The following is a 23877-nucleotide window of genomic DNA, read 5'->3' as shown; positions in this document are numbered from 1 at the left end:
CCACGTGCAAACATCATTCATATGCGTCTACCTACCAGCCAACCTTTTTGAAAAGGATCACGAGAGTTAGGAACAGAAGCGTGTCGATGCACACAGCGGTTAGAAACTGTAATCTTAGTGTCGTGTAAAGGGCACCATTGAAAACAAGCTCGATCGGAAGAAATCGACAGTCTAAGTTGTGATGGCATATCCCGTACCATGGTATCCATTGATGTTATGTACCTCTCGAGTTGTCGTTGCGGTGTTGAATTACTTGGCGCATGGCCTTGATGGCACATGTCAGAAAGCGACAGTAACCAACATTTTTCTCAGGTACTTTGCCTTTTTTAGTTTTGGCTTTGAAAAGGAGATATGAGAAGAGGACAATTGAAGGAGAGTGTGAGTGGGTCTCATGACGTTGGTAAGGGACCTTGTTTTTGGGAATCTTATCTTGACTACACAATTTCCTTAGGCAGAAAACCAGCAATAAGACTCAGCAGTTGAGAAAAGCTGAAACTGCAGTTACGGAGACGCGTTCTTCGTGTCATTCCGAAAATCCTTGTATTGCGGATACTCTATCTCGAGACTTTGGGCCGGATAGGTAAGCTGGTAAAGTACCTACCTATTAGGTATCTGCTCCCTCTTTACCTGAGGTACTACCTTAGCTATAGATCGCGTTGGTGTTTCTTTGATCCACTTTTTCGACTGCTGGCCTCTTTTCCCATTCTTGCTTTTACCAAGTTCAAGTCTCTTGATTACATTCTCTTCCCTTCTTTCTGGGTATCGATCCTGAACTGCCACCATCTTCTACCGCGTACTTTCTGGCTCTTCGTAGCCACGAGAATTTGACTTTCTACGCCCTTTGCTGCACGATTCAACTAGCGAGAGTACACAAGTGCAAAGCGGGAATCGGACGAGAAATCTAGATTTTACCCACTCCAACAAGAAAAGGCCACACACAATACCAATCGCGCTCTGCAGGTCAACCGGAGCACAAAACCGAGAACACACAACTTTCGCGAAAAGAAACCCAAACAAACGAGATACAACACAACGATGGTCTACGTACGGCAAAAGGAGCTCCCCGCGCTCCGTGAGTACAAATACTCCGGTGTCGATCATTCACTGCTTTCCAAATACGTTCTGAAGCCCTTCTACACAAAGTTCGTCATCAAGTGCTTCCCTATGAGCATGGCACCGAATCTGATCACTCTGACGGGCTTTTCGTTCGTTGTTGCGAACTTCTTGACACTGCTGTGGTATACTCCCACCCTGGACCAAGATTGCCCCTCTTGGGTGTATTATTCTTGGGCACTGGGCTTGTTCTTATATCAAACATTCGATGCTGTGGACGGAACTCAAGCGTAAGCTAATCACGATCGCATTTGCCATGTATTCAAGCTGTGCTGACTAAACTGCTAGGCGCCGAACTCGACAATCCGGACCTCTTGGTGAACTCTTCGATCATGGGGTGGATGCTTGTAATACCTCGCTGGAGGTCCTTCTTTTTGCTGCTTCTCAGAATATGGGACAGAGCTGGCAGACTGTGGCAGTCTTGTTCGCATGTGAGTCAACCCTGGCGGTTCTGTTGGGATGCGCGATGCTGACTTGACAGCCCTCTTGACCTTTTATGTTCAGACGTGGGAGACTTATCACACCAAAACTCTTACTCTTGGTGTCGTCAACGGACCCGTCGAGGGCGTTCTTGCGATCGTTCTGGTCTTTGTTTTCACTGGCTACGTTGGCGGTGCCCATTTCTGGCAACAGAGCATGTTCCATACCATCGGTGTGCCTTCCACCATTGGCATCCCGTCTTTCATTTACAATCTTACCTTTACCGAGTGGTATCTTATTCAGGGCAGTATTGTTCTTGTTTTCAACACCGTTGAGTCTTCACTCAACGTCATCCGCGCTCGACGTGCCCGCGGTGACCGTTCTCGAGGTGCTCTCCTTGGCCTAGTGCCTTTCTTCAGCATCTGGTCTATGGTGGTTGCCTACCTTTATCTCCAACCTACTATCCGCGAGTGCCATCTCATCCCGTTTGCCCTCTTCGCCGGCCTTGTCAATGCCTATAGCGTTGGGCAGATGATCACTGCTCACCTTGTTCACCTGCGTTTCCCCTACTGGAACGTACTGGGCCTGCCTCTAGCCTTTGGTGTCATCGATTCCTTGGGTCCCATCTTCCAGCGTTACTTAGGGTTTGGTTGGCCCAGCGCTCTTGGCGATAGTGTCTACCAGGTGGCCTTTATGTTCATGATGCTCGGAACCGCTGTCGGTGTGTACGGAAGTTTCGTCGTTGACGTAATCGTTACCATCTGCGATTACCTTGACATTTGGTGCCTTACCATTAAGCACCCTTATGTTGAAAACGAAGGCGTCCAGGCCAACGGCACAAAGAAGGACTAAATGATTGATATCAAACCATGTCAAGTGGGTTTATGGCAACGCGGGGGCTCGACCCTCGAATAGACGAGTCGCATGTTAAGACAAACAATTGGACTGAAAAATAGAAACCTGACTTGGTAGTTCCAGGTTCGAACGGAGTAATGAAAAGACGATTCATGCAGGGATGCCAAAGGATTGGGAGTGAGTCAAGGTATCTAAAGAGGGCTTAAAAGAGGGTTATCGCGATTATTACATACATCAGGGTCTGGCATGTCTTTGATTATTAGGGTTGTCGTGAAGAAGTTTTGTATGATTTGTACGAGGAACGGTTTTGGTTCTTTTCCTTTGGAGTTCTGCAGCGTGCTTTTTTGTATCAGGTTACTGTAACTTATGTTATCTGTATGTCCGCCGTCAAATTCGACAGTATCCATGGTTTTCTGAATTTCATTCAATCTCTACGAACCTAGATACTTGCTTACGACCATATATAGAGCCAACGCGATCATATGCTGGGCTTTCAGGATCGTGCCCATTGGAATGGGGTTAAGAGATCTTATACAGAAAATATTTCATCATTTTTGCAACTCAATATACTTGTCTTTGATAAATATATATATATGAACTACAGCTTGGCCATAGATATGGCAGACATTTGCTGCGTGTCTTCGAAGAACAGTCCAAAATTTCTCGGAGCCCAACGTAAAACCTTGAATACAAAACGCCACGCCAAAAAGCCCCGACGGGCGGGGTATCATCTTCCTTCCACTTAGTCTCTCAGCGTAATATACGTCAATCATAATGAGGCCATTTATGTATCCTTTCTTCCCAATTGCCCCTTTTACGCCTTGTCGCTCATTTAGAGAAGGTCATCAGTGCCACTGGCGACACTTTGTTCAATGGCATTGGTGATTGAACGCTCCGAGAAGACAGGACCTTGGCCATCACACCTAGCGCAGTTCTTGAGGCGCTCGCTTACATCGGCAATGTCAACTAGGCCTTTCTTGAACAATTCGTGAGATATGATAAAGTCCCATGTTGCACCGGCAGCGAGGAGACGTTCGCCATCGTCTGAGGTAACAATGCGGTGTGAGGGCGACTTATTTGTGTGATTCTGCAAGACATTGGAGTAGAAGTCGGTAGGTTTGAAGCGCAGAGGCCCGGTTGCAGGCTCTGGTGAGATGGAGCCATGGCTCATGTGCGATGTCGCGCGAAGGATTTCGTTCTCGGTAGATATTTTCTGGAGATCTCGCTTTAAACGTTCGTTTTCGAGGGACGACTGTTGCTGGGCGGCCTCAAGGCCGGCAAGCTTCGCCTCGAGATCTTTGACATGCTTTTCTTTCCTCTCACGGAAGGCACGCTGCCTGTACAGCCATATGTCAGTTGTGTGGGGACTAAGAATAAACTCGTCGCCAGCAATTGTATTTCGAAGCCACAGCAATATTAGAGATCAAAGACAAAAGGTGACTGGATACGTACGCTGCGCGATTCTGTGCTTTCCTCCGAGACTGAGCAGGAGTTAGGTTCTCGTCCTCCTCGCTGCCCCCACGAGCAACGGATTGCTCGTCAGGAGAGCCATTCCTCAATGAGCCTCCTTGCTGTTGGTGGGCTTGGACTTGAGAAGCATAGCCGGGAGGTGTCGGGGGCCCTGGGAAACCAGAGGCAGGCTGATGGGGGTTTGCATTGAAACCTTGGGCGGTGGTATAATCGAAAGACTGGAACTGGTCATTTTGACTGGTAGAGAGGCCGTCGTAGTTTTCCTATACATGTCAAAGCAATATGTCAGCTAAGATGCGCTAAGGTTCTGAGATAGACGAGCTGCAGGTACAACGTTGAAGAGGCCGAGAACGTCGTGCTTGTGAGGCTCAACATTGCTAGAGTAATGCTCAGGTAAGGAAACGCTAAGGCAGGGCTGCACCGGGGGAGTGGGGGAGATCGCGGAGAAGGGATCGTTTACTGACAGGCGGGGATGCATTGAAGTCATCGGAGCCGGCGGAATGCGAGTGTGACGGCGTCAGAGGAGGAATCGGCATGAACTGGTGATAGGGCTGAGGGTTGGCAAAGTTGTATTGCCCGGTGAAATCCATCGTGAACCTTCAGAGGCGGTGGTTGAGGTTGAGGCAAGGTTAAACGAAGCAGGTGGAGTAGTTCGATGTGAGTGACTGCGGCCACACAAAATGGACAAGAAGCCCGAGATGAATGAAGGTGAGCGCAAAAGACTGAAAATGTGATGACTCAATGCCGGTTTGAAGAGACGGAAGCGCTTCTTGGTTAAAATAGTAGAGAAGAAGTTGAGGTTGTATGGGGCTTGACTCTAGGTTGGTGGATGAATTAACTACGAGGCGGGTGACGCGGGTGGGTGAAGAAGAGAGGTGGAGGTGGAGGTGGAGGTGGAGGGGGATGGAAAGCGCAGGTGCAGACCGATTGACCAAGGTGAGCGAGCCCCAAAAGCACAGAGCACAGAGCACAGAGCACAGAGCAAAGCACGGGCAGGGAAGGGCAGGGCAGCAGGTAGGTGGTACTGCAAGGCAAGGTGGTAGTGAAAGGTAAGGTGCCTTAATGAAGCATAACGTGGAATGCGTTTCACGAACGGGGGGACGGGAAAGGTTGGGCCTGGGCCCTTTTAAGAAATGGCTGAGACTTTGCGATCTAGGCCGAGCTAACGGTATATGGCAAGTCTAAGTGTTAATCGCAACTGACACGGCATTTGCCTTTGACGTGCATATTAGCCGTTGTGTATTAGTCGTGCCAAGCCAGGGTTGGATATCGACATCGTGAGCTTCCTAACTCGAGCATTGTAACGAACTTCCAGATGAGAAACATTTTGGATGATCAAAGGCCTCAGAGAGGTTGTCCAGTCTTACGGAAAGGGTTCCATGTCGCGTTCGAAGCTAAAGTGTCGCCTAGGAGGAGTTTCGATGGGGGAGCTGCAGCAAGGCGGCCGACGTTACTGGGCATTTAATTCGTCCCTTATTACCTTGCCTTTACCCGCCAGCTCAGCGCAGTTCAGTTATCTCACTGGAGCCCAATGGTTGTGCAGACGTTGAGGGCAATTCGTGAATTAGTCCACGAGCTTGAGGCTAGAAAAATGCGTCTCCTGCACATGCAGGCAGGGCTACCTTGAACAGCAACGTTGATGCAGTAGTGGGAGTGGTGCGCACTGATTGAGCATAAGCTGTGTTCCCCCTCGACACATTGTTTCTTATCAGCCAGTATCTTTCTTCCACTTCGAGAACCATCACTTTATACTGTAAAAAGTAGTTTACTGGCTTCCTAAAGTCTGTGCTAGCGCGAGGTTGAATTGTTAGTCAGACAACTCTAGGTTCAGATATATAACAGCTTCAGAGGATGGAACAAATGACAAACCTAACAAACCGACTCCACTGACCAGCATGGTTCTAGCAAGTTCAAAGGTTCCGTCTAATGCACAATGGCAAAAATAACTATTGCCTGATCCCCATCCAATCTCCCATTGCTCTTCTTTTTGCACCTTCTGGTCCCAGGCCTGGTGGGGTCGTTGGCGTGTAGGTAAGCAGGGTCGTCTTTCACATGGGGGTCGATAGGATCTGCGCTTGACATATCAAGATCGTATAAGCCAAGCTATCTATGGATTCCCCCTAGACGCTCCGGATTTGTTCAGGATTTGACTGTCTTCGTGCAGTCCTGACACACTGATTTCCCTTACCTAATTCGGCAATATCGTGCGCCAAACAGTATATTCATCAAGGGACAACTACCTAGGTACCTCGACAATGCCACGAATGCATGTCACAAACCTCGTAACGACCTTCATTCCCAGCCCTACAAGGACAACTGCTGAAGCTTTTTCGGCCCTACTTGAACACGTATCCCCGTTTTCTGGTCTAGTATGTTCAGCCTGGTCCAGCGCACCCGATACAACAGACGACAACTTAAACAAGCGAAGCCACATCTGCATCCGACTCTGCTTAGTCGGCCGCCCGCCCGCATTGCCCGCCCGCTTAAGCAAGAGACCCTCAAGCGACCCCCGATTGATCCCGTAATGCAATGAAGAGATTGAGTACTAGATTTCTTGAGCGGTCTCTGCTCGCTTGCACGTGGTTCGGCAGGAATTCTGTGCTCCCTTGGCAACTTCTCCCAACCTTCACCGGGTTTGTTTGGGGAAGATATACACAAACTGGGCCCCATTAGAATCCGCACTTAAGAGACTAGAGTTGGAAGAGGGGGCGGGTGCTACGGCGCGGTTGAATTGGTGTGTTGTTGATAATCGCCTTGACCTCCAGAATCGTTATGACTGTGAGTAGTTTGACTCCCATACGTAAGTGATATGTCAAGTAGTCAGCAACCGCACCCACAGCCCAAAAACATTTGCTCCGTTTAGGTGCTTACTGACTTATCGTTGCTAGCACATGGAAGTCTGTGTAACCAATAATACAGTGCCCAACCGCAGCTTCGCACATCCCCCGCTGAGCCCACCTGGTGTGTCTCCGGGGTCAGTCTTGGAATTGTTGATTCCCTAGTTAGTTTGTATCCCAAGACCCTTGGTACATGAGATATGCAGTCGAAGGCCCCAATGCCCGGCCCCGTGGAAGAGGATACCGATGCCTTTCTGCGGGAAATTGGCCTCAGACAAGATATGATAACCCAGGGTATCATCCAACGGGCGCAGCTTTGTGTAGGTGCATGCGAATGCAACTTATACCTAAGTTGTCGAACATGGGGAATGATCAACTTAGATCTTACGCACCCTCCGGAGCAAAACCGTACATAGATCCCGCACTCGCTCACCTCAAGCCTCAGGCACTTGGATGCTGCCAGCCAGCCCGCCCTTCCCCATTTCAACATTTATCACACCTTGGATACCTAGGGTAACACTGCGCTCAGAGATCTTATAGTCGGTATCTAGGTATATGCATGTTGTCACCATATAACACCAATGGCCGGGTACCTTAGCCATTGGGCCTAGAAAGCGATGAACGGCTTGTTCCTTGATGCCGTTATTCCCGACTTGCTCAATCATCATACTCACGTATGTGATATTGATCCACGAAGCTAATGTAAGTGAGACGGCCAGGTGACAGACTCTTGATATTTAAGCGAGCCCAACTTAGCACTGCTGAAACTCAATTGCTCCATTTGGGGAGTTGCTTTTTTTTCAGCAGACCAACCCAGCCTAAATCTCACTCCTGGGACAGTTTGATTTGACGGGTCTTTGATGTTGACGTTTTGTCTATGTTTGTTTCCTGAAACTCACGAGTTCATTCATTACAGTGTGTTCAATACAAAGGAGTCACCACGAGCTTACAATGCCATCCCATGTTGTCCTTGTTTACATAAATGGGGAACTTCTTGGCTGGAATAGTCAAATCTTTGATCATAATCCCTGGAACTGGCTGTAGTTTTGTGCAAGTGCGTCTCTTGTTCTCCAGTTTCCCTTTCTCATCTGTATTTTACTAGTTCTTACAATCCAGAAATCCTATAGCTTCTAAATTCTTTCAACTTCTTAAGGCAAGAGCCTCTTTGGTGTACGAGGATAATAGCTGGCCAAGTGCACGCTTGGAAGATTCAGATACCACGCAACCACACGGTCCAAGCCAATACCACCGCCACCGTGAGGGGGCACACCGGCACTGCGGAAGATGTCGACATACTCCTTGATGCCTTGACTTTTAGGGTCGATGCCCTTGGTACGAATTCGAGCTTCCAAAGTCTCCGGAACGTGGATACGTTGGCCACCCTGTTGAATAAGTTAGTGATGACTAGACAAACGATATTGGAGAGGGCGCCATACAGATAGGATCTCTTGTCCACGCATAAAGAAATCGAAGGCATTAGTAACCTTGGGGTTCTCGGGGTCCTCCAGGGCATAGAAAGGTCGGGCACCTTCGGGAAACTTGTCAAGGACGTAGAAGTCGGTCCTGTACTTGTCCCGGATAAGAGCACCTAGTGCCTTCTCTTGCGGTGTGCTCATGTCCTCTTCATCAGAGACGTTGCGGTACTCCTCCGGGCCCTCAGCTCTAAGGAGTGCCTGACCCTCAGCGAATGTAAGGCGAACCTCCTTACCGGGCTTGGGCAAAAGAAAGTCCTCAGAAGGGTAAACTGTTCGAACAAGAGCAATCTGCTCAGCACATCGCTCCTGAAGTCCTCGGAAGATATGAAGAAGAACCCCCTCGAGCATGTCGCGGACCTCATGGTAATGGTCCTCAATTTCCATCTCGAGATCAAGACCGGTGAACTATTGATGCAGGTCAGTGCTATGCTCTATGTAAATGAGCGAGTCTGGTAGGGCAAACAGGGAATTTTACCTCTGTCATGTGTCTAGGGGTGTTAGAGTTCTCAGCTCGAAATACAGGTCCAATGCACAAAACACGCTTCCGGCCACCGGCAATTTCGTATTGCTTGTAAAATTGGGGAGATTGAGCCAAGTAAGCCTGCTTATCAAAGTAAGGCATGCCGAACACGTTGGATCCTCCTTCAGAGGCAGCTCCAATAAGGCAAGGCGCCTCAAATTGGACAAAGTCACGAGCTTCAAGATACTCGACAAACAGCTTGCGAACAGCCAGTCGTACATCGGCGATAGCTTGCTGAACGGGAGCTCGCTTGTGCATGACGGGGTTGTTCAAATGAGTTGCCATGCTGGCACCAGGGACGTTCTCAAGGCTCAAGTTGTCAACGCCTTCTTTGACCTCCTCAACAGGGCCACCAGCGTCTTCGTCGTCGAAATTGGTAACAGGCCGGTTGGCAACAGCAAGACCCATGCCAAGAACTTGAGGGCCAGGGCTGATAACGTAGCACTTCGCGATATGTAGCTCGTAATTGGAGACCTTCACGCTCTTGACAGGCTCTTGGGGCTTCACAACCTTAGCTTCAACAAGAATGTAGCCTTCTAAATTCAGACTACCAATCCACTTGACCATCTGCTTAGAGACAGGTGTGCCTTCGTTGCTGGCCGCAACGACACCCTGAATAGCCCAGTCACGCTCCTCGCGGAGCTCAACAAAGGCCATCTTGGCACCTTGCATACGCGCATTCTGGATCCACGCACGAAGCTTGATGGTTTTACCGAGATGCTCATCACTCAGGTTTCGGAGCTTGACTCGCTCCGCATCGATCTTGGTAAGATGAGTGGAATCTCCGTAGTTGTCTTTAGCAAGGTCTTCGGTGTTCCCAGCAGCAGCTTTCGCGGCAGACTGTCTGGCTTCATGTTCAGCAGCTCGACGGGCCTTCTCAGCTTCCTTCTTAGCCTTTGCTTCAGCCTTCTTCAATGCCTTCTTCGAGGGGCCAGCCTCTCCGCCCTCAGCGCCTTCACCACCAGTGGCGGGAGTCTTTTCGGCGGGAGGGGGGGCAGCAGCTTGCTCAGCAGGGGCGTCAGCCATGGTGAAGTTATTCGAATACGTGATTCGCAGGTGTTGGGTTTCGTTTTCGTGCAATCAATCGTGTCAGTTGACGAGGGACGGTTGATATAGAAACACGTTCGGAGATGTTTCGATATGGCCAAAGCTCGGAAAGGCTCAAAACGAGACCGGACTGAAATCAGGCGATAGCAACAATGGTGACTGTGTCGGTGACCAGGTGGGAGAGAGTGAGGTGACGCATAAAAATATGAAGTGGTGGTTGCCCATCAGGCAGAGCGCGCGCAGCGGGGTTCCTGCCCCGCCATACCATTCCATTTTAACTGCGGCGTCATGGTGGGGTTATCAAGCACCTAATAATAAAAGACCTTGTTAACCCCAGTATTTTAACCCAAAGAAAATGCTGCGTAAACGGCTGCCCTTCTTTTTGGATTCCATAGACGCATGCCTCTTAGTACCACAAAGCCCCAAGCTCAATTAGCAATTCGTATTAAGTTTATTGTACAGGTCTCCAATGTCCCATCCTATAGTCTAACGAAGCCATTTCCGCCCAACATCGCGGAATTTGACGATGCTGAAGAAATGTATCCGTCAAGGAAAGCGATTCGTGTCGTCCTGAGCCTCCATCGCCTCGCTTGTCTGGCCTACCCCTAAACGCCGGCATCGAAAGAAATCCTGATGATATGATATGCAACCTATACAGATAACGCTACCACTCGTTTGAACCCCACCATCCGTATCCCCATGGTTCAAGCCCGGACTGACACCTCCACGGTCTGGGCAATAAATACACCCCGTCTCATTTGTCCTCTTCCATGCATTGCTATAAGCGGAACCTGCCGCCCCAAGGACGCTAGCTTGGGTGCAGAGATTCGGATTTCTCGCAAGTGAACAAGTTGATATGTTGATCACCTCGAGCAGCGCATCCAAGAATTGGTCGATGAGGGTGGAATGCAGTGGCGGAGATAGGTGAGCTGCGGTTCTGTTGTAGAAAGCTTGAATAAGGCTCAACATTCGAAAGCTCATGTCCATCAAGATTAAAGACCTTGACTGCGTGGGCCGATGTACCCCTGTCAATCAAGTTAGTTCCAATCCCCTGTGATTCATGATCCTGGAGCTGAATAATACTTACACTGCAAAGACTGGTAGATGTTCATGAGTGCTGGCTGTTCGAAGTGTGTCTCGTGTCGTTTGGAATGAGTGCAGCGGCTTGTCCATGCGAATATCCCAGATTTTGACTTTGCCATTCCTGCTTGCACTCAAGAGCTCGCGTTGTCCGCCGCGCTGCATATGTACGCTCTTGATCCATTGTCGATCTGACTCATCCTTCCATTTGCGCACCATGGACTCTTGCGGTCGGTTTCTTGTGTCAAAGACTCGAACGGCACCGTCTCCGAAGCCGGCAACAAACATATTACCCGTCATTTGATCCGAGGTTAGCGAAGTCACGCAGGAGCCCGAGCGCGCTGGGATATCCATGACACACGTCTCGTAAGCGGCATACCACACTCGAATTACTCGGACATCGCCAGCAACAAGGACTCGACCAGTAACTTGTTGCCAATCGAACACCATACCAGAGTTGACGTTACTGGGTACCATGTGTGTTAAGGCACGCCAGGATGATGCAAGTTCAATGGCTCTATCCGATTCGTAGTTGCGATAAACTCTGATCACACCGTCAGATGATCCTGTCAGTAGCATCGCCTGGTCGTCTTCGTTGATGAACTTCATGTCGCTGATCTTGGAGCCTTCTGGATTACCGTTACTGAAACGACTCAATCGTCCTTGCTTCTTCCAGTCCCACACGTAAACAGTGTTACCGTCGTCCGCTACAGCAAGATGATCTTCAAATTGATGGAAGGTCATCTTCGCAGGTTGAGCACCATTGTTAATGATCCCAAGCTGATTATTCCACTTGTGACTTCCCGCTTGTTGCTTCAATGGCTGAGTTTCTCTGAAAATGGTTTCATTCCGAGCTCTTCGCCAAAGACGCTCATTATATTCGGTACTTCCAGGTTCATCTGCCTCACTCGGCTTCATCTGTGGTTCACGGAAATACTCAATTGACCATTCTAGGAACTTGCTCTTGAGGGGCAGTGCAGGAGGCTTCATCAGATCCCGCTCTTTGTAAGCGCCCGAATAGGGTTCATGCGCAACATTGTATTGAGCCGACGATGATGGTCGATCGTTTTGCTCCGGAGGCACTGGTATTTGATTCGGCGTGAGTTTCAAGGATGGTGATCGAGGCAAAGTTGGGGTTGTCGGTCTTGATTTGTCCTCATTGGTGACCAGTGATGGGAAAAGCAAGCTCGCAGTTCGCCGTAGGAGTCCAGGAGAAGGTAAAGGCTGCGAGTTAGAAGTGCCAGGAGCATTATTTCGTTGACTCGCGCTCGGAGTATGCTTATGCGCTATCCTTGTTGTGCGCTTTCGAATCTCGGCCATGACCAGCTGCGTCTGAACCCCGACTTTTGAGCTGAGCAGCGCGTTGTGAACAAAGTCTACAACGATAGTCGCTTCGCGTTGTACCTCAGGATGAGGATCCACACTGAGAACGAGAGCCAGCTTCCACAACGCCATGTATACTGTGTTGTGAGATAGACCATGGGCCATTGGCTTGATGGTACCATCCTTGTTGCGATTATCTGGCCTTGCGTAATGCAAGCCCATCTTGTGTTCCTGACCGTCATCTTGGGGAGGGAATGTGAGATACTCCTTCTCCTCGACTAGTTGTTCGTAAGCTGCAACTAAAAACTTGCTCTCAAAACGAACAGCAAAATGAGAAAGAAACACAATGAATTCCTTGCGGACCATTGGGCTTCCATCATTACCCATGTCAAGTATCGTCCATGCAATTGACTCCTCAATACGGGCCACTTCCTCTGTCAAATCAGGAATACCCAGAAATGTAGTCATAGCATGGACCATCGCTGCCCGTACCTCGCAACAAGGATCCCTCACGAGGTAAGCGAGCTTGACGTATGCATTCTCCCTGATACCCCGCCACTTGGCCTCTGGAAGGTCTTGCCAAAGCTGACTTATACAGAGACATGCCCACTGGCGCAGAAGAGGGTTCTCCTCATTTTGAAGATGAGTTAGGCAATATGACATGATATCTGTTTGGTTACAGACCATCTGCCCATTTTTGTAATCCTTGCAAAGCATAGCGAGAATAAAAGCGCACATTGCCTTATGTTCGTCGCTGTCAACAACAGGCAATCCCTCGGAGGGTTTCAGAATCTGTGCGAAGTAGCTATAGCCGCTATCTTTGATGAGATCCTGCTGACAAGAGAGGTCCACTGCAATGAGACGAGCCCAGATAAAGACCATAACTGGCTTCAACTCGGCCGCAGCAGACTGCAAGAGTTTGAGAACATATGGGAAAATGCCTATACTGAGAGCGAGCTGAACAGACCACGGGCCTAGGTCGAGAAACCGGCCGAGTAAGATAAGAGCACGAACCCGATGCTGTTGGCTGAGCAGTACCTGGAGCACAACCGGTAGCTGGTCGGGGGACTTTTGAGCCATTGCATCACCCCTGGTAAGATAAACATCGAAAGCAGTAAGCTGTTCTGTAAAGAATGTCGAATTTTGATATTCGTAATCAAAGCCCTCGCTCTCTTTCTTTTCAAGCATAGGGAGCTGGGCCAATGCCATGTCAACGGCTAGATCCCAAGTCTCCCACAACGGATGCTGGTGGGTGTCGGGTAGCTTAGGGTAGGACTGAGGGTGGCATCCATAGACAGTCATGACGCGTTGGGCAAGAAGAAAATTGCGGAACAGCGCTGCCACCATCAGGTCTTGTCGAAAGAATTTTCGGAACAGATCGCGAGGCAGTGTTGTCCACGCAATACTGTCTGTAATAGCAGTGAAAATCCAATTAAGTTCCCCCAGTGGTGTTCGCCGCTCCTGGAGGCGGCCGGGTAGTTTTTTTGCCCGCTCTGGGCTGATATTGGTCTTGAGAGGGTTTTGCAGAACGAAGAACCACAAAGCCATCTCAATGGGAGTGGTGAGGCAAGCTGTGAAGAGATCAGCAGGCAAAAGAGGGTTTGTCGGAAGATTCTCTTTGACAGCGCAGGCAGCCAAATGGATATAGGGCCTGAAATTAGTTTTCGTGTAGTTTGGGTCGCGGTCTGCGGCCTCCTCCTCCTCTTCTTCATGCTTCTCAACAAATCGATGGTAGTTGTTGAGAATGTTGCCGGCTTCAGAACAGTCCCAGACAAAGATGGTGGGAGCTTGAAGCCAATGCTGCAGGTCGTACAGTGATACAGGGATGTATTGTGTGTAGTTCTTATTAAATACCCAAATCTCGCCTGATGCGGTTGGCTTGGGCACGCCGTGTCCGTTATAGTGAAGCAGAACACGTTCATCCTTGGCATTCCTGCGTAACGAGATGCAGAATTTCTTTGTCTCCTCGACGGAAGGGTCTAGGTATTGTTTGTATCGCGCTCGTATCGCAAGAGTTTCGTACTGTGCTTGAAGTGACTTGCCAATATTTTCGAGGGCTTTTTGAATTGGAGGTATCGTAGGATCTGTCCAGGCCTCGAGCTTCGCACCTGGGTTGGTCTTAAGCTGGTCAGGGGGTTCGACTCCTATATTCAAACACACCGCGAGAGCTGCAGACACTGTTTTTAACCTATCTCTCTGCCGCCAATCTTGAAGTTCGTATTGTAGTGGTTTAGGTTTGCCTGTCGTTTCGTGTCGTTTATCGGTAAAATACATATACCAATTCTGAAGGCATAATTAGCTAGGTAAACTCAAGGCAACATGGATATGGTGAATGCATGGTCTCGAAGTCAAGGCTGTAAATCTATTCCTCTGGGGTTAAAACATGGAAGACATCTAAACAAATGATCAAGCCGCCGGGAGACTCAAAAGCTGAGGCCCGAGGCGCTTGTTTCCATGTGCCACGGCATATTATAACCAGGGTCTCTTTATCCTGCATCTGTCGAGCATGCTACAGAGGCTGGGATGGACCCAAGATGACTGACCAGCAAATCGACATTAATGAGAGGGGAAACTCACGTTAGCCAGCTGAGATATAATGTCTTCCGACTGATAATGGTCCTCAAAGCCATGTCTAGCACCCCATTCAGGTATATCGTCTTCTGTCGGCTCAGGCTCTTCCATCGGTCGGGGCGCGTAGTCGCTCTTCGACCGGAGGAGTATTGGCTTGGCAGGCCGCGTTTTCTGGTGATGCACGATGTCGTCTCTTGTCTCGAGCGCTATGCTTCCGTTGCGCCGGTTCGGTGCGCTCGAAGGTCGTTGACCATCGTCGTCGCTCCTGGTAGCATCGTTAGAGGTTGAACGGCCGTTGACCCTGGGTCGCGCTGCCGAGGCAGCTCCATTGGGCTCAGCGTTAGGCGCAGAGGAGCCGTTAACGTCGGATCGCAGCGCCATGACGGCCGAATAACCGTAGCGTGTCGCTATCAACGCAGGGAGTTGGTTGTGGCCGAGATGCGCGTATTGTCGTGACGGGCGCAGGTTGATAAGTCTAGCGTTGGTGGAGGAGCTTGCAGTGAAGCGGTTGGCTGGCTTAGTAGGTATGGAGATGTGGAGGAAGTGACGTCTATTGGAACGACACGGCTGTCATGGCTCTCTGTGTAGCTCAAGCCGGCATTGCGGATGATAGCTCTCTTTTTTGAGCCCGTTTCGGTTATTCCACTATGGGTTGGTCACTGCGCTCAGGTGCCGAATACCCAAAAGCAGTTGGGAAGACTTTTGAGTGTGGTTGAGAGGAGCAAAAGATGAGGTCTAAAGTTCGTGGGCGGCTGACCAGGATAAAGGCAGAAATTATGAGTTCCTAGAACACCGGCGGGTTACCTTTGTCTTAGTTCTTCACTTGCACGCAAAGGCAGCACGCATATACTAAGGTAAATCTGAATCGTAATTTGATTCTTACTAAATTATTTCTAATATTCAAATGAGGTTTTGCTTATTTGCACCAGCATTGTTGCTGGTCATTCAATCGCTTGAACGCTGACCAACCTGTAAGGTTGAATAAGTATGGACCTAGGGTAGGTACTACCTACCTAGGTACCTAATGTAATGAGTCTCACTGGACTGCTTGTTTTTGTCCCCGCTCCCAGAAACCCTGGCTGGCCAACCCCAGGCATCACGGGCTGAAGGACTGGCAGCCACAAGACGTTAGAATGGAGGACGACGCGTGATCTTGCACGTGGCTGTTAGCTCCTTCAACTCGCCGAGGTTTCTTTCTCCTCTTCTTAAACCCGGCTTATGTGAACTTGATGCCTCCCCAACTGTACAATGTAGTAGAGGGTATGATGTATAGTTGTTCATCTTGACACTCATATATGGATATTGTGTCAATTTCAATTGTAACGGCCCCATGGATTTGCCCTTGGCAACAGGACAAAGGATATTCAATACGTTTATAACGCAGGCCAAACATTGATTTGAAATCTAAGAAACCACAATAGCTGAGCAGCAGGGTATTATGTTTCTTTAAATTGTGCTAGCACGCCAAAACCAGCATCCAGTACATCGAGTGTTTGCTGTCACGAGGAATGAACCCTCGAGTATGGGGCAAATAAGCTGGTTCTACCTTATATTGCGAGCCCTCCTAAGGGCCAAGTACTTCAGCCCAGCAGTGAAAGTCAGAACCATGGATCTGAGTGTCCTTTCCAGTCTACTATAAAGTACTGGATTCAAGGACTGGAACTTGTGAGATCTGTTGACCACTAAAGCTGTATCTACTTCAGAGAGCCGCGGAGTGCGGTTTTGGCTGGACTAATACTGTGTTACCCATGTCAACTTGAACAAGCCGCTACTATATGTTAACGGGGTACCGGATTTCCACCCCTTTATTTTTAATTGCATTGTTCATCCAAGAGGGAATTCGGTGGGGCTAAGCCAGAGGGAAGAAAAGTAATTACCTTGGCGTGCGTAGGCCGTTGGGTTTGACGATGTTAGCGCCCGAGAAACATGAAACCACATCCATGGCCATCCAATAGGGATGAGTTATATTATGTTAGTGGACAGGCTTCACGATTCTAATTCTTCATTGAACGTTGAGAAAAACATAGCTTTGATACTACCTAGTAGGTAGGAGAATACAAGCCTGATTGGCAAATGTAATGTTAATTGACCTACCTTATGGAGTACGGAGCAGGATCACTGTACTTGGTATTGGAACCCTTTCAACTGAAATGCCAACATTGGAATGGATGCTGACCAGTTCTTTGGTAAGAGGTGAGTGATGTGATATAGGTACGGTACGTGAGGAAGGAATGACATAGCGAGTTTTTAGATGCATGCTACCTTAAGGTTAGTACTAGGGTTAGTAGCATTACCACTGAGACCCTAACGGATTGAAAAGGACCGTCAGCATTACCTAGGTCTGCGTGACAAAGGCTAATAAAAGAAGTCTGGATGTTGGAGAACCCCAAGTAGGTATGACTCTTCCATATGTCAGGCCTATTCACAACCATTTCTCCTCTACGTTTTACAAGAACTAGAAAGGATGTATGGCACTTGTGTTTGGCGATATAACTCATAACCAACACCCTGCTATGGCTTCAAAAATGCGTAACTTGAAATCCATATCATACTGCATGTGCAATGCTCACATCTTGAATAGGTCAAGTGCAACTTACTGTCAGGCACAATGTACGAAAGGGGCACAAAATATAGCTGATTGGATGAATGCCTTCAGCTTCCGGTTCCTAGTCGCCAGGGTGTCTCCACCTTTAAGATGCAAGGAACAAAGAGACCCCGGCTAAAAGTTGAATGCACAAGCCGCGATACCGTCTCGTCACCAATTATAAGGCAAGGTATTTAAATAGTAGTCCTGGCCAAGCAGGCGGCAATTTGTTTCCCATTTGTGACGTGGAATGGGGACTTCGATCAGCAATGACGATGTTGTGTTACCTGTAGGTAGCCCTCGACAGGATGTGCAACAACACGTGAAGAATGGCACTGTAGAACGAACTCGAAACATTGTAAATGCTCAAGTTTGGCAGTATTGCAGTTGGCACTTGCAAGGAACATGAAAGAACTTGAAAGTGGCCCGAGCCGAGTTCCCAAAAGACCACTACCTGGGTAAGTACTTTACTCTGTAGGTTCTTTTCCACACTACCTATAGCCACTGCAAGCCTGTGCTCAATGACACTACATTGACTGGTTTGCATGGAACCCCTAAATATTGTCGGGTCTTAACTGACACCGGTCTCCAACCGCAGGGGCGCGGTGGAATCTATGATAATTGGCTGGGACCACCAGGGTTCAGAAGTGAAAGGGCTGGCCTTTAAAGACAGCCAGCAACAGGAGGCGAAAGGTCGTCGAGGCCACCATAGGAGGTTGACAAGGACCAACTAAGTCAAGCCCCATCCGCCTTTGCGCTGCCAGTTTCCGTTCCGTTACAGCTGTCGCAGGCTTTTGTTGGCTACCTTACTCATTTCGTACCTGACCATCACCACTTTCTTTTCATCTCACATCTTTTCCTGCGCCAACCCGACAGGGGCTCTTTATTTGCGCATCACCACCATTTCCCTTCTTTAGCGTATGAATTTCTACATCTGCTTCAAACGACCCTCACTCGCGCCGACAAAGATCGATCTAGAAAGCATTTGCTCCTCTACGGCGTGCAGCAGCGCATCGACTGCCTCGAGGCCAGCCCCCTCTCTCGAACATTGGAATTCGGGAGGCTGACCACGTCCCCAAAATTCCCAAAGAACGATCCGCAGTTCTATCGACAAGCCTACCAATGCTGGCCCAGCCTTCGAAATTTGAATATTGATTCTTGCTACTACTCTTGTGGCTGGAACTCATTCTACCTACAGTTGTCGGGCTATTTGCTTCGCCTCCTAACAATCCCTGACCCACGCGACGACTCCATCACGACAACGTACTATCTTTGCGACTTTCTATCACATTTCTGTCGTGAATTGTTAGATACTGCTTTCGAATCGATTTCTAGCCGCTTGGCGGCTGTTTGCGATAAGTCATGGCCTTCCTATTCAAATCAAAAAAGCATCCAGAGAGGTCGCAGCCTGCAAGTCGCGACGCAGGATCTGGTTCTCAAGGGTCGATACAAAGTACCAGCGCCCGTGCTTCTGAGAAGAACTCTCTCCAACATCGCGCAACTCCAACTGGGAGCTTGAACTCAATCGATAATGAAGGCAGTAATGGGAGCCCCGATCATAGCCATGGCCATGGACATGGACACGGGCGCCGTGGTGGGAGTGCTGACCAACCAATCCAACAAAGCAACGATACAACAGTAAGTTCCCTATCCGCTTTTGCATCCAATTCTGTCGGGAAGTCCTAACCACTGGTATTTTTTAGGTACGAAATGGCACCCCCATGAACGGTCCCAATGCATCTCTATACCCTTGGTCACAACGCCGATTGACGTATACTTCGACGCACCCCTCTCCATTCCCTCGATATGGCGCTGCAGTGAACTCCGTGTCGTCCAAAGAAGGAGACGTGTACCTAATGGGCGGTCTGATTAATGGGTCAACAGTCAAAGGCGACCTCTGGATGATCGAGGCTGGAGGTAATATGGCATGCTACCCGTTGGCAACCACGGCTGAAGGACCTGGCCCGAGGGTTGGACACTCGAGTCTGCTTGTCGGCAATGCGTTCATCGTATATGGAGGCGACACTAAGATCGACGAGGCTGACGTTCTTGACGAGACACTGTATCTTTTAAACACCTGTAAGCTTGCCCATTTGTAGAGGTTTCTATTCTCTAACCTTAAGCCAGCAACAAGACAATGGTCTCGCGCTCTTCCAGCTGGGCCCCGACCCTCAGGTCGCTATGGCCATTCACTCAACATTCTAGGCTCTAAAATCTACGTCTTCGGCGGCCAGGTTGAGGGCTTGTTTATGAATGATCTTTCGGCATTTGACCTCAACCAGCTTCAGATGCCAAATAACCGTTGGGAAATCTTGGTCCAGGGCGAGACAAGCCCCAAGATGCCCGCGGCTCGTACCAACCACACTATGATCACATTCAACGACAAAATGTATCTGTAAGTATTAATGTCGAACTGCATTGAACAACACTGACACACCCATAGCTTTGGCGGTACAAATGGTTTCCAATGGTTTAACGATGTTTGGTGTTATGATCCAGCTGTTAACAAATGGTCTCAATTTGACTGCATTGGCTATATTCCAGCGCCACGCGAGGGGCACGCTGCTGCTCTTGTGGACGATGTCATGTACGTCTTCGGAGGGCGCACAGAAGAAGGGACAGATCTTGGCGATCTCGCAGCTTTTAGGATATCATCAAGACGATGGTACACATTTCAGAACATGGGGCCTTTCCCATCTCCCCGTTCTGGACATAGTATGACAACCGTTGGCAAATCGATTGTGGTCCTCGGTGGAGAGCCAAGTTCAGCAACTACATCTGTCAGCGATTTGGGCCTTCTCTATGTCTTGGATACCTCAAAGATCCGATATCCGAACGATGCGCAGCAGCCGCCTCAGCAACGAGCTCACGGCTCACGTAGACCAAGTGCGAGCGAAGGCAGCCGGCCACATCCTGCACGAGATGGATCAAACGGGCCAACGGATTCAAGGAAGTTGATTGCAGGGGGTGCTTCGGCTCCAGCGAATGGGCAACGATCGCCACCTAATAATGGCGATGCAGAAAACCCCCAATCTGCAACCACCAACACAAAACTTCCCAGAGCTTCAGCTATGCCTCCGTCTGGCCCTCCCCCTCAGGGTCCGATGCCCGCTAGGCCTACAGTTGACGTGTCTGCAGTCGCACGAGTTAGAGGACAGTCCGCAGAACGCGGTGGAGCCTCGGGTTCTCCAAGGACAATGCACTCCGGGTCGCCTATCACACGAGAGGTGATCACTGAGACAGAAAGTCCTATATCGAACGGTCGACGAACACCAGTCCAACAAAATGCGCGCGCTGGCTCAAGGCAGGATCAAGTGAATGGAGACCTATCTAAGGCGAAGCAAGCTCAACAAAATCGCCCTCAAGGAGCAGGTGATCCCCCCCCAGACGTTGCTCCCAAGCCGGTAATGGCACCCCGCCCAGCGTCGCCGCCAGTCCCCGTGAGACAGCCAAGCAATCCCCTTTCCAGGCGATCTTCTGGTAGAAACTCACAAACAGTTGTTCTTCTTAAGGAGCTGGACTCTGCCCGAAACAGGAACGCATGGTATGCTTCGGAGTTAGAACTCGCGCGAAAGGCCGGCTACGTGCCCAATACTTCATACAGCCCTCTACTCGATAACAAGGCAACCGAAACCTTTGACGACGAAGACCGACCACTTATCGAGGCTTTACTAGCGATGCGATCTGAACTTGCAAATGTTCAAACTGCAGTAGACAAGCAAGCCATAATTGCAGCGAAGCAAATCGCCGAGGCTGAGAAGCAGCGCGATGCCGCCATTCAAGAAGCTGTTTATTCTAAAGCTAAGCTGGCTGCCCACCTAGGTGCAAGCTCAGCAAGCACACCACAGCTTGATGGCCCAAGAGACGATTTTGAGGTAAGGTCTGGTGAGTTGAGTAGAAAACTTGCAACTGCATTACACATCCAGAAGGATCTTCAGTCACGACTCGATTCTGCGAAAAGCGAACTTGATTCTGAGAAGAAGGCGCGACAATTGGCAGACGATACCTCGAATGCAGCCCAAAAGCGCATGGCAGAATTGGAAAGTTATAAACAACAAACCTCAACAGAGGTTGAACGTCTCAAGGCTGAGCTGCATGTTGCCCAACACGAAGCGCGAGAACATTCAGTTGCACACGCTGAAGTTGCCGCTGCTGTTGAACTCCTCCGCATCGAGAAGAATGACGTGCAGCAGAAATATGAAGAAGCCATTGGAAGCTCAAAGGACCACAGTGAAACCTTTGATTCCCTTCGAGCTGCAATTGTAGCATCAGAAGATTCAACAGGCCTTTTGGAATCCCAGCTCGCTGAAGAACGATCTCAGAGAGAGAAGATTGAAGCACAACTTAATAAGCTTAAGTTTGAGCATGAAGCTCGTACTGCGGAACTAGTAGCTACCACTCAGCGTCTGCGCGATGCGGAAGAGCTTTCAGAAAAACACGCGGCCGAGGCCAGAACGAGTCGTCAAGCTGTTCTTGCCGGCCTAGACAAGATTTCTGCTCGAGATGTTTCTGGATCAAGCAATGCAGATGCCGAGCGCATTGCCGCTTTGCAGAATCAGCTCACCACCTCCAACGAATTGGTCAAGAAATATCAGCAGGAGCTTGAGGCTGCAGTTCACAAGTTACGTGGCGCAGAAGAACGTATTGCTGGTCTTGAGCAATACCAAGAACAGTCAAGCCGGGAGGGAGTTACCATTCGAAGGCAACTCCAATCTGCGCTGCGCGATACACAAAGCTTACAGGCAGCCAACACCGATCTTAAGAATCAACTGGCTGCTCAACAACTTGAAACGAACGCGATGACAGTTCAGCACAACGCGCTGAAGGACATCCTCAGTGAACGTGGCATAAGCCCAACAGCTTCTATCCGTGCTCGGAATCTTCCCAACCCACGAACCAACTCGCCTGATTTGAACCGTGTCAGAGATCTCGAATCTCAGCTCGCCACCTCGTCGGCCGCTCATGAAGAGACCAAGCAAGCATTTGCAATTCAAATTCAGGAATCCGAAGCGGCTTGGCGTGAGAAACTCTCGCAACTTGAGAGCGATTATCAGTCAGCTGTGCACTATGTCAAGGGCACTGAGAAGATGCTCAAGCAGCTTAAAGATCAATTATCTCGATATAAGACGGAGAACGGCCGTTTGAAGGCAGAGATTGAGGAGCTCGAAGACCGCGTTCAAAGTAGCACAACCCCTGCTTCGCCTCATTGGGAGAATGAAAAAGCCGAACTTGAGGCGCGCATTCGAAGCCTCGAGACAGAGCTCCAAGAGTCTGCAGCTCAAATGGAGAAGCGACTCCTCGGTCTTCAAACAGAACTCCAAGAAACCAATCATCACCGCGAAACGGCTTTAAAGAGCAGCGAAGAGGCCACACAGAAGTTGAGTAACCATCGTAAGGATCTCGAACAGCTACAATCAGAGAATGCGCTACTGGAGCAACGTGCGAGCGATGCTGAACAGAAAGTGGCCCTTCTGCTGGACCAAGTCGAGCACTCTGTCGACAATTACCGCCGACGTAGTCGCCAAGTGCCAAGCATGAACTCCGAGATTGCTGCAAGTGCCAATGGTTTGGGACTGGGGCATTCGAGGCAAGAGAGTTCCGAAGGCGAGAGTATTTACGGAGGCACCAGTGGGAATGGTGGCCTGGAAGCTAGGAACAGCGCTGCCTTGGACAGCCTTGCCAACGAACTCGAGACCCTTCGGAGTCAATGGGAGGCAACCAACAAGAACTATCGACTGAGCACCAATTTTGATTTCGAGACTGCTTCTGCTGCAAAGAAGGAGAACGATACCGCTACAGGTGTTGGCCTCAGCGAAAGTCTCGCGGATTGGCGCAAAAGGCTCGATACTGAGGAACACCACAGTGACGGGGAAAAGCCCCGACACCCCTAATCCGAAGCACTTCCTGGCTACCGATACGCTTTCATGACTCGAATATACCCGCCGTCTTCGTTTTGATTTATCCGGGCCGATGGTTAGTGTCTGTACTTCCTGATCTTCGCAAAGGTGGAATGGAGTTTAAGTTGTCTCAGCTGGCAGACAACCCTTTTTTGTTCTTATATTCGGGATTTCTTTCTGTTTCATTTTGCACTTTTCAGCTTGGTTGATTCCCTGAAACTTAATTCATTTCGAAGAGGGGCTGGTAATCTATTTCCTCCCTTCCTTTCTTCTCTTACCAAAGAGAATTGGGTTGGCGGAATTTTGTTCTAGTTGTTCTTCTCCATGTTTGAAGAACACGCCATGTAAAATAAGAGACTTTTTTCTATTCATCGGTTCTGTGGTATCGGAGGGAAAGAAGATAGGCATGGATGATGTCTTTGCCTCTTATAGGAAGATCCTACTTTATAGCACGAGGCAACGTACGGTTGGAAGAAGCGTCAATGAATAAATGAAGTATTGTCTAGTTTAAATTTGAAGCATTCGCCTTCCTCCTCCTTTCACACCCATACTGATTGAGCGCAAGCCTGCACTTTCTTCAATATACTCGTTGTAAATGGGCCAAATCAAGAATAGAGGCAAGAAACGGCGTCTGGAGATCTCGGAAACCCATGTCTCCCTCTAGTGTTTATTAATGCTATAAAAC

General features: G+C 49.3%; 5 protein-coding genes across 5 annotated transcripts; 2 read left to right on the top strand and 3 right to left on the bottom strand.

Moving 5' to 3' along the window:
- The first annotated feature begins 759 nt into the window (after positions 1-759).
- On the top strand, positions 760-2628 carry BKA55DRAFT_245365 (CDP-alcohol phosphatidyltransferase-domain-containing protein). Its single transcript, XM_046185332.1, has 3 exons — positions 760-1343; positions 1402-1544; positions 1595-2628. Exons 1-3 carry the CDS (start codon positions 1036-1038, stop codon positions 2383-2385), a joined length of 1242 nt encoding a protein of 413 aa, XP_046054040.1. The 5' UTR covers positions 760-1035; the 3' UTR covers positions 2386-2628.
- Positions 2629-2934: 306 nt separating this feature from the next.
- Positions 2935-4842, bottom strand: BKA55DRAFT_558534 (uncharacterized protein). Its single transcript, XM_046191872.1, has 3 exons — positions 4323-4842; positions 3841-4121; positions 2935-3725 (listed from the first exon to the last, which is right to left on the bottom strand). Exons 1-3 carry the CDS (start codon positions 4446-4448, stop codon positions 3221-3223), a joined length of 912 nt encoding a protein of 303 aa, XP_046054039.1. The 5' UTR covers positions 4449-4842; the 3' UTR covers positions 2935-3220.
- Positions 4843-7843: 3001 nt separating this feature from the next.
- On the bottom strand, positions 7844-9716 carry BKA55DRAFT_590628 (uncharacterized protein; the record flags this gene model as incomplete). Its single annotated transcript, XM_046195116.1, has 3 exons — positions 7844-8077; positions 8132-8575; positions 8646-9716. 3 exons carry the CDS (start codon positions 9714-9716, stop codon positions 7844-7846), a joined length of 1749 nt encoding a protein of 582 aa, XP_046054038.1.
- A 347-nt stretch (positions 9717-10063) lies between these two features.
- On the bottom strand, positions 10064-15455 carry BKA55DRAFT_558524 (raptor N-terminal caspase like domain-containing protein). The gene is made up of 3 exons (XM_046191871.1): positions 14718-15455; positions 10825-14423; positions 10064-10762 (listed from the first exon to the last, which is right to left on the bottom strand). The coding sequence occupies exons 1-3, from the start codon at positions 15090-15092 to the stop codon at positions 10546-10548; spliced, it is 4191 nt and encodes a 1396-aa protein (XP_046054037.1). The 5' UTR covers positions 15093-15455; the 3' UTR covers positions 10064-10545.
- A 2980-nt stretch (positions 15456-18435) lies between these two features.
- Positions 18436-19787, top strand: BKA55DRAFT_245230 (uncharacterized protein). Its single transcript, XM_046185331.1, has 3 exons — positions 18436-18933; positions 18999-19374; positions 19423-19787. The coding sequence occupies exons 1-3, from the start codon at positions 18658-18660 to the stop codon at positions 19692-19694; spliced, it is 924 nt and encodes a 307-aa protein (XP_046054036.1). The 5' UTR covers positions 18436-18657; the 3' UTR covers positions 19695-19787.
- Positions 19788-23877: the final 4090 nt, after the last annotated feature.

Source organism: Fusarium redolens, assembly GCF_020744475.1.
Source record: "Fusarium redolens strain MPI-CAGE-AT-0023 chromosome Unknown BKA55scaffold_3, whole genome shotgun sequence".
In the NCBI taxonomy this organism is placed as follows: Eukaryota; Fungi; Ascomycota; class Sordariomycetes; order Hypocreales; family Nectriaceae; genus Fusarium; species Fusarium redolens.
Note: the sequence above shows the minus strand (reverse complement) of the source record. Positions and strands in the feature narration are given on the sequence as shown.

Coding starts and splice junctions, on each gene's coding strand:
- BKA55DRAFT_245365 (XM_046185332.1), top strand. CDS start 1,036: ATGGTCTACGTACGGCAAAAGGAGCTCCCCGCGCTCCGTGAGTACAAA. Junction 1,344..1,401: donor GCTGTGGACGGAACTCAAGC/GTAAGCTAATCA, acceptor CTAAACTGCTAG/GCGCCGAACTCGACAATCCG. Junction 1,545..1,594: donor TGTGGCAGTCTTGTTCGCAT/GTGAGTCAACCC, acceptor CTGACTTGACAG/CCCTCTTGACCTTTTATGTT.
- BKA55DRAFT_558534 (XM_046191872.1), bottom strand. CDS start 4,448: ATGGATTTCACCGGGCAATACAACTTTGCCAACCCTCAGCCCTATCAC. Junction 4,122..4,322: donor ACTTCAATGCATCCCCGCCT/GTCAGTAAACGA, acceptor TGACATGTATAG/GAAAACTACGACGGCCTCTC. Junction 3,726..3,840: donor AAAGCACAGAATCGCGCAGC/GTACGTATCCAG, acceptor ATGGCTGTACAG/GCAGCGTGCCTTCCGTGAGA.
- BKA55DRAFT_558524 (XM_046191871.1), bottom strand. CDS start 15,092: ATGGCGCTGCGATCCGACGTTAACGGCTCCTCTGCGCCTAACGCTGAG. Junction 14,424..14,717: donor TTATATCTCAGCTGGCTAAC/GTGAGTTTCCCC, acceptor TTATGCCTTCAG/AATTGGTATATGTATTTTAC. Junction 10,763..10,824: donor CATCTACCAGTCTTTGCAGT/GTAAGTATTATT, acceptor CTTGATTGACAG/GGGTACATCGGCCCACGCAG.
- BKA55DRAFT_245230 (XM_046185331.1), top strand. CDS start 18,658: ATGGCCTTCCTATTCAAATCAAAAAAGCATCCAGAGAGGTCGCAGCCT. Junction 18,934..18,998: donor AACAAAGCAACGATACAACA/GTAAGTTCCCTA, acceptor GGTATTTTTTAG/GTACGAAATGGCACCCCCAT. Junction 19,375..19,422: donor ACTGTATCTTTTAAACACCT/GTAAGCTTGCCC, acceptor ACCTTAAGCCAG/CAACAAGACAATGGTCTCGC.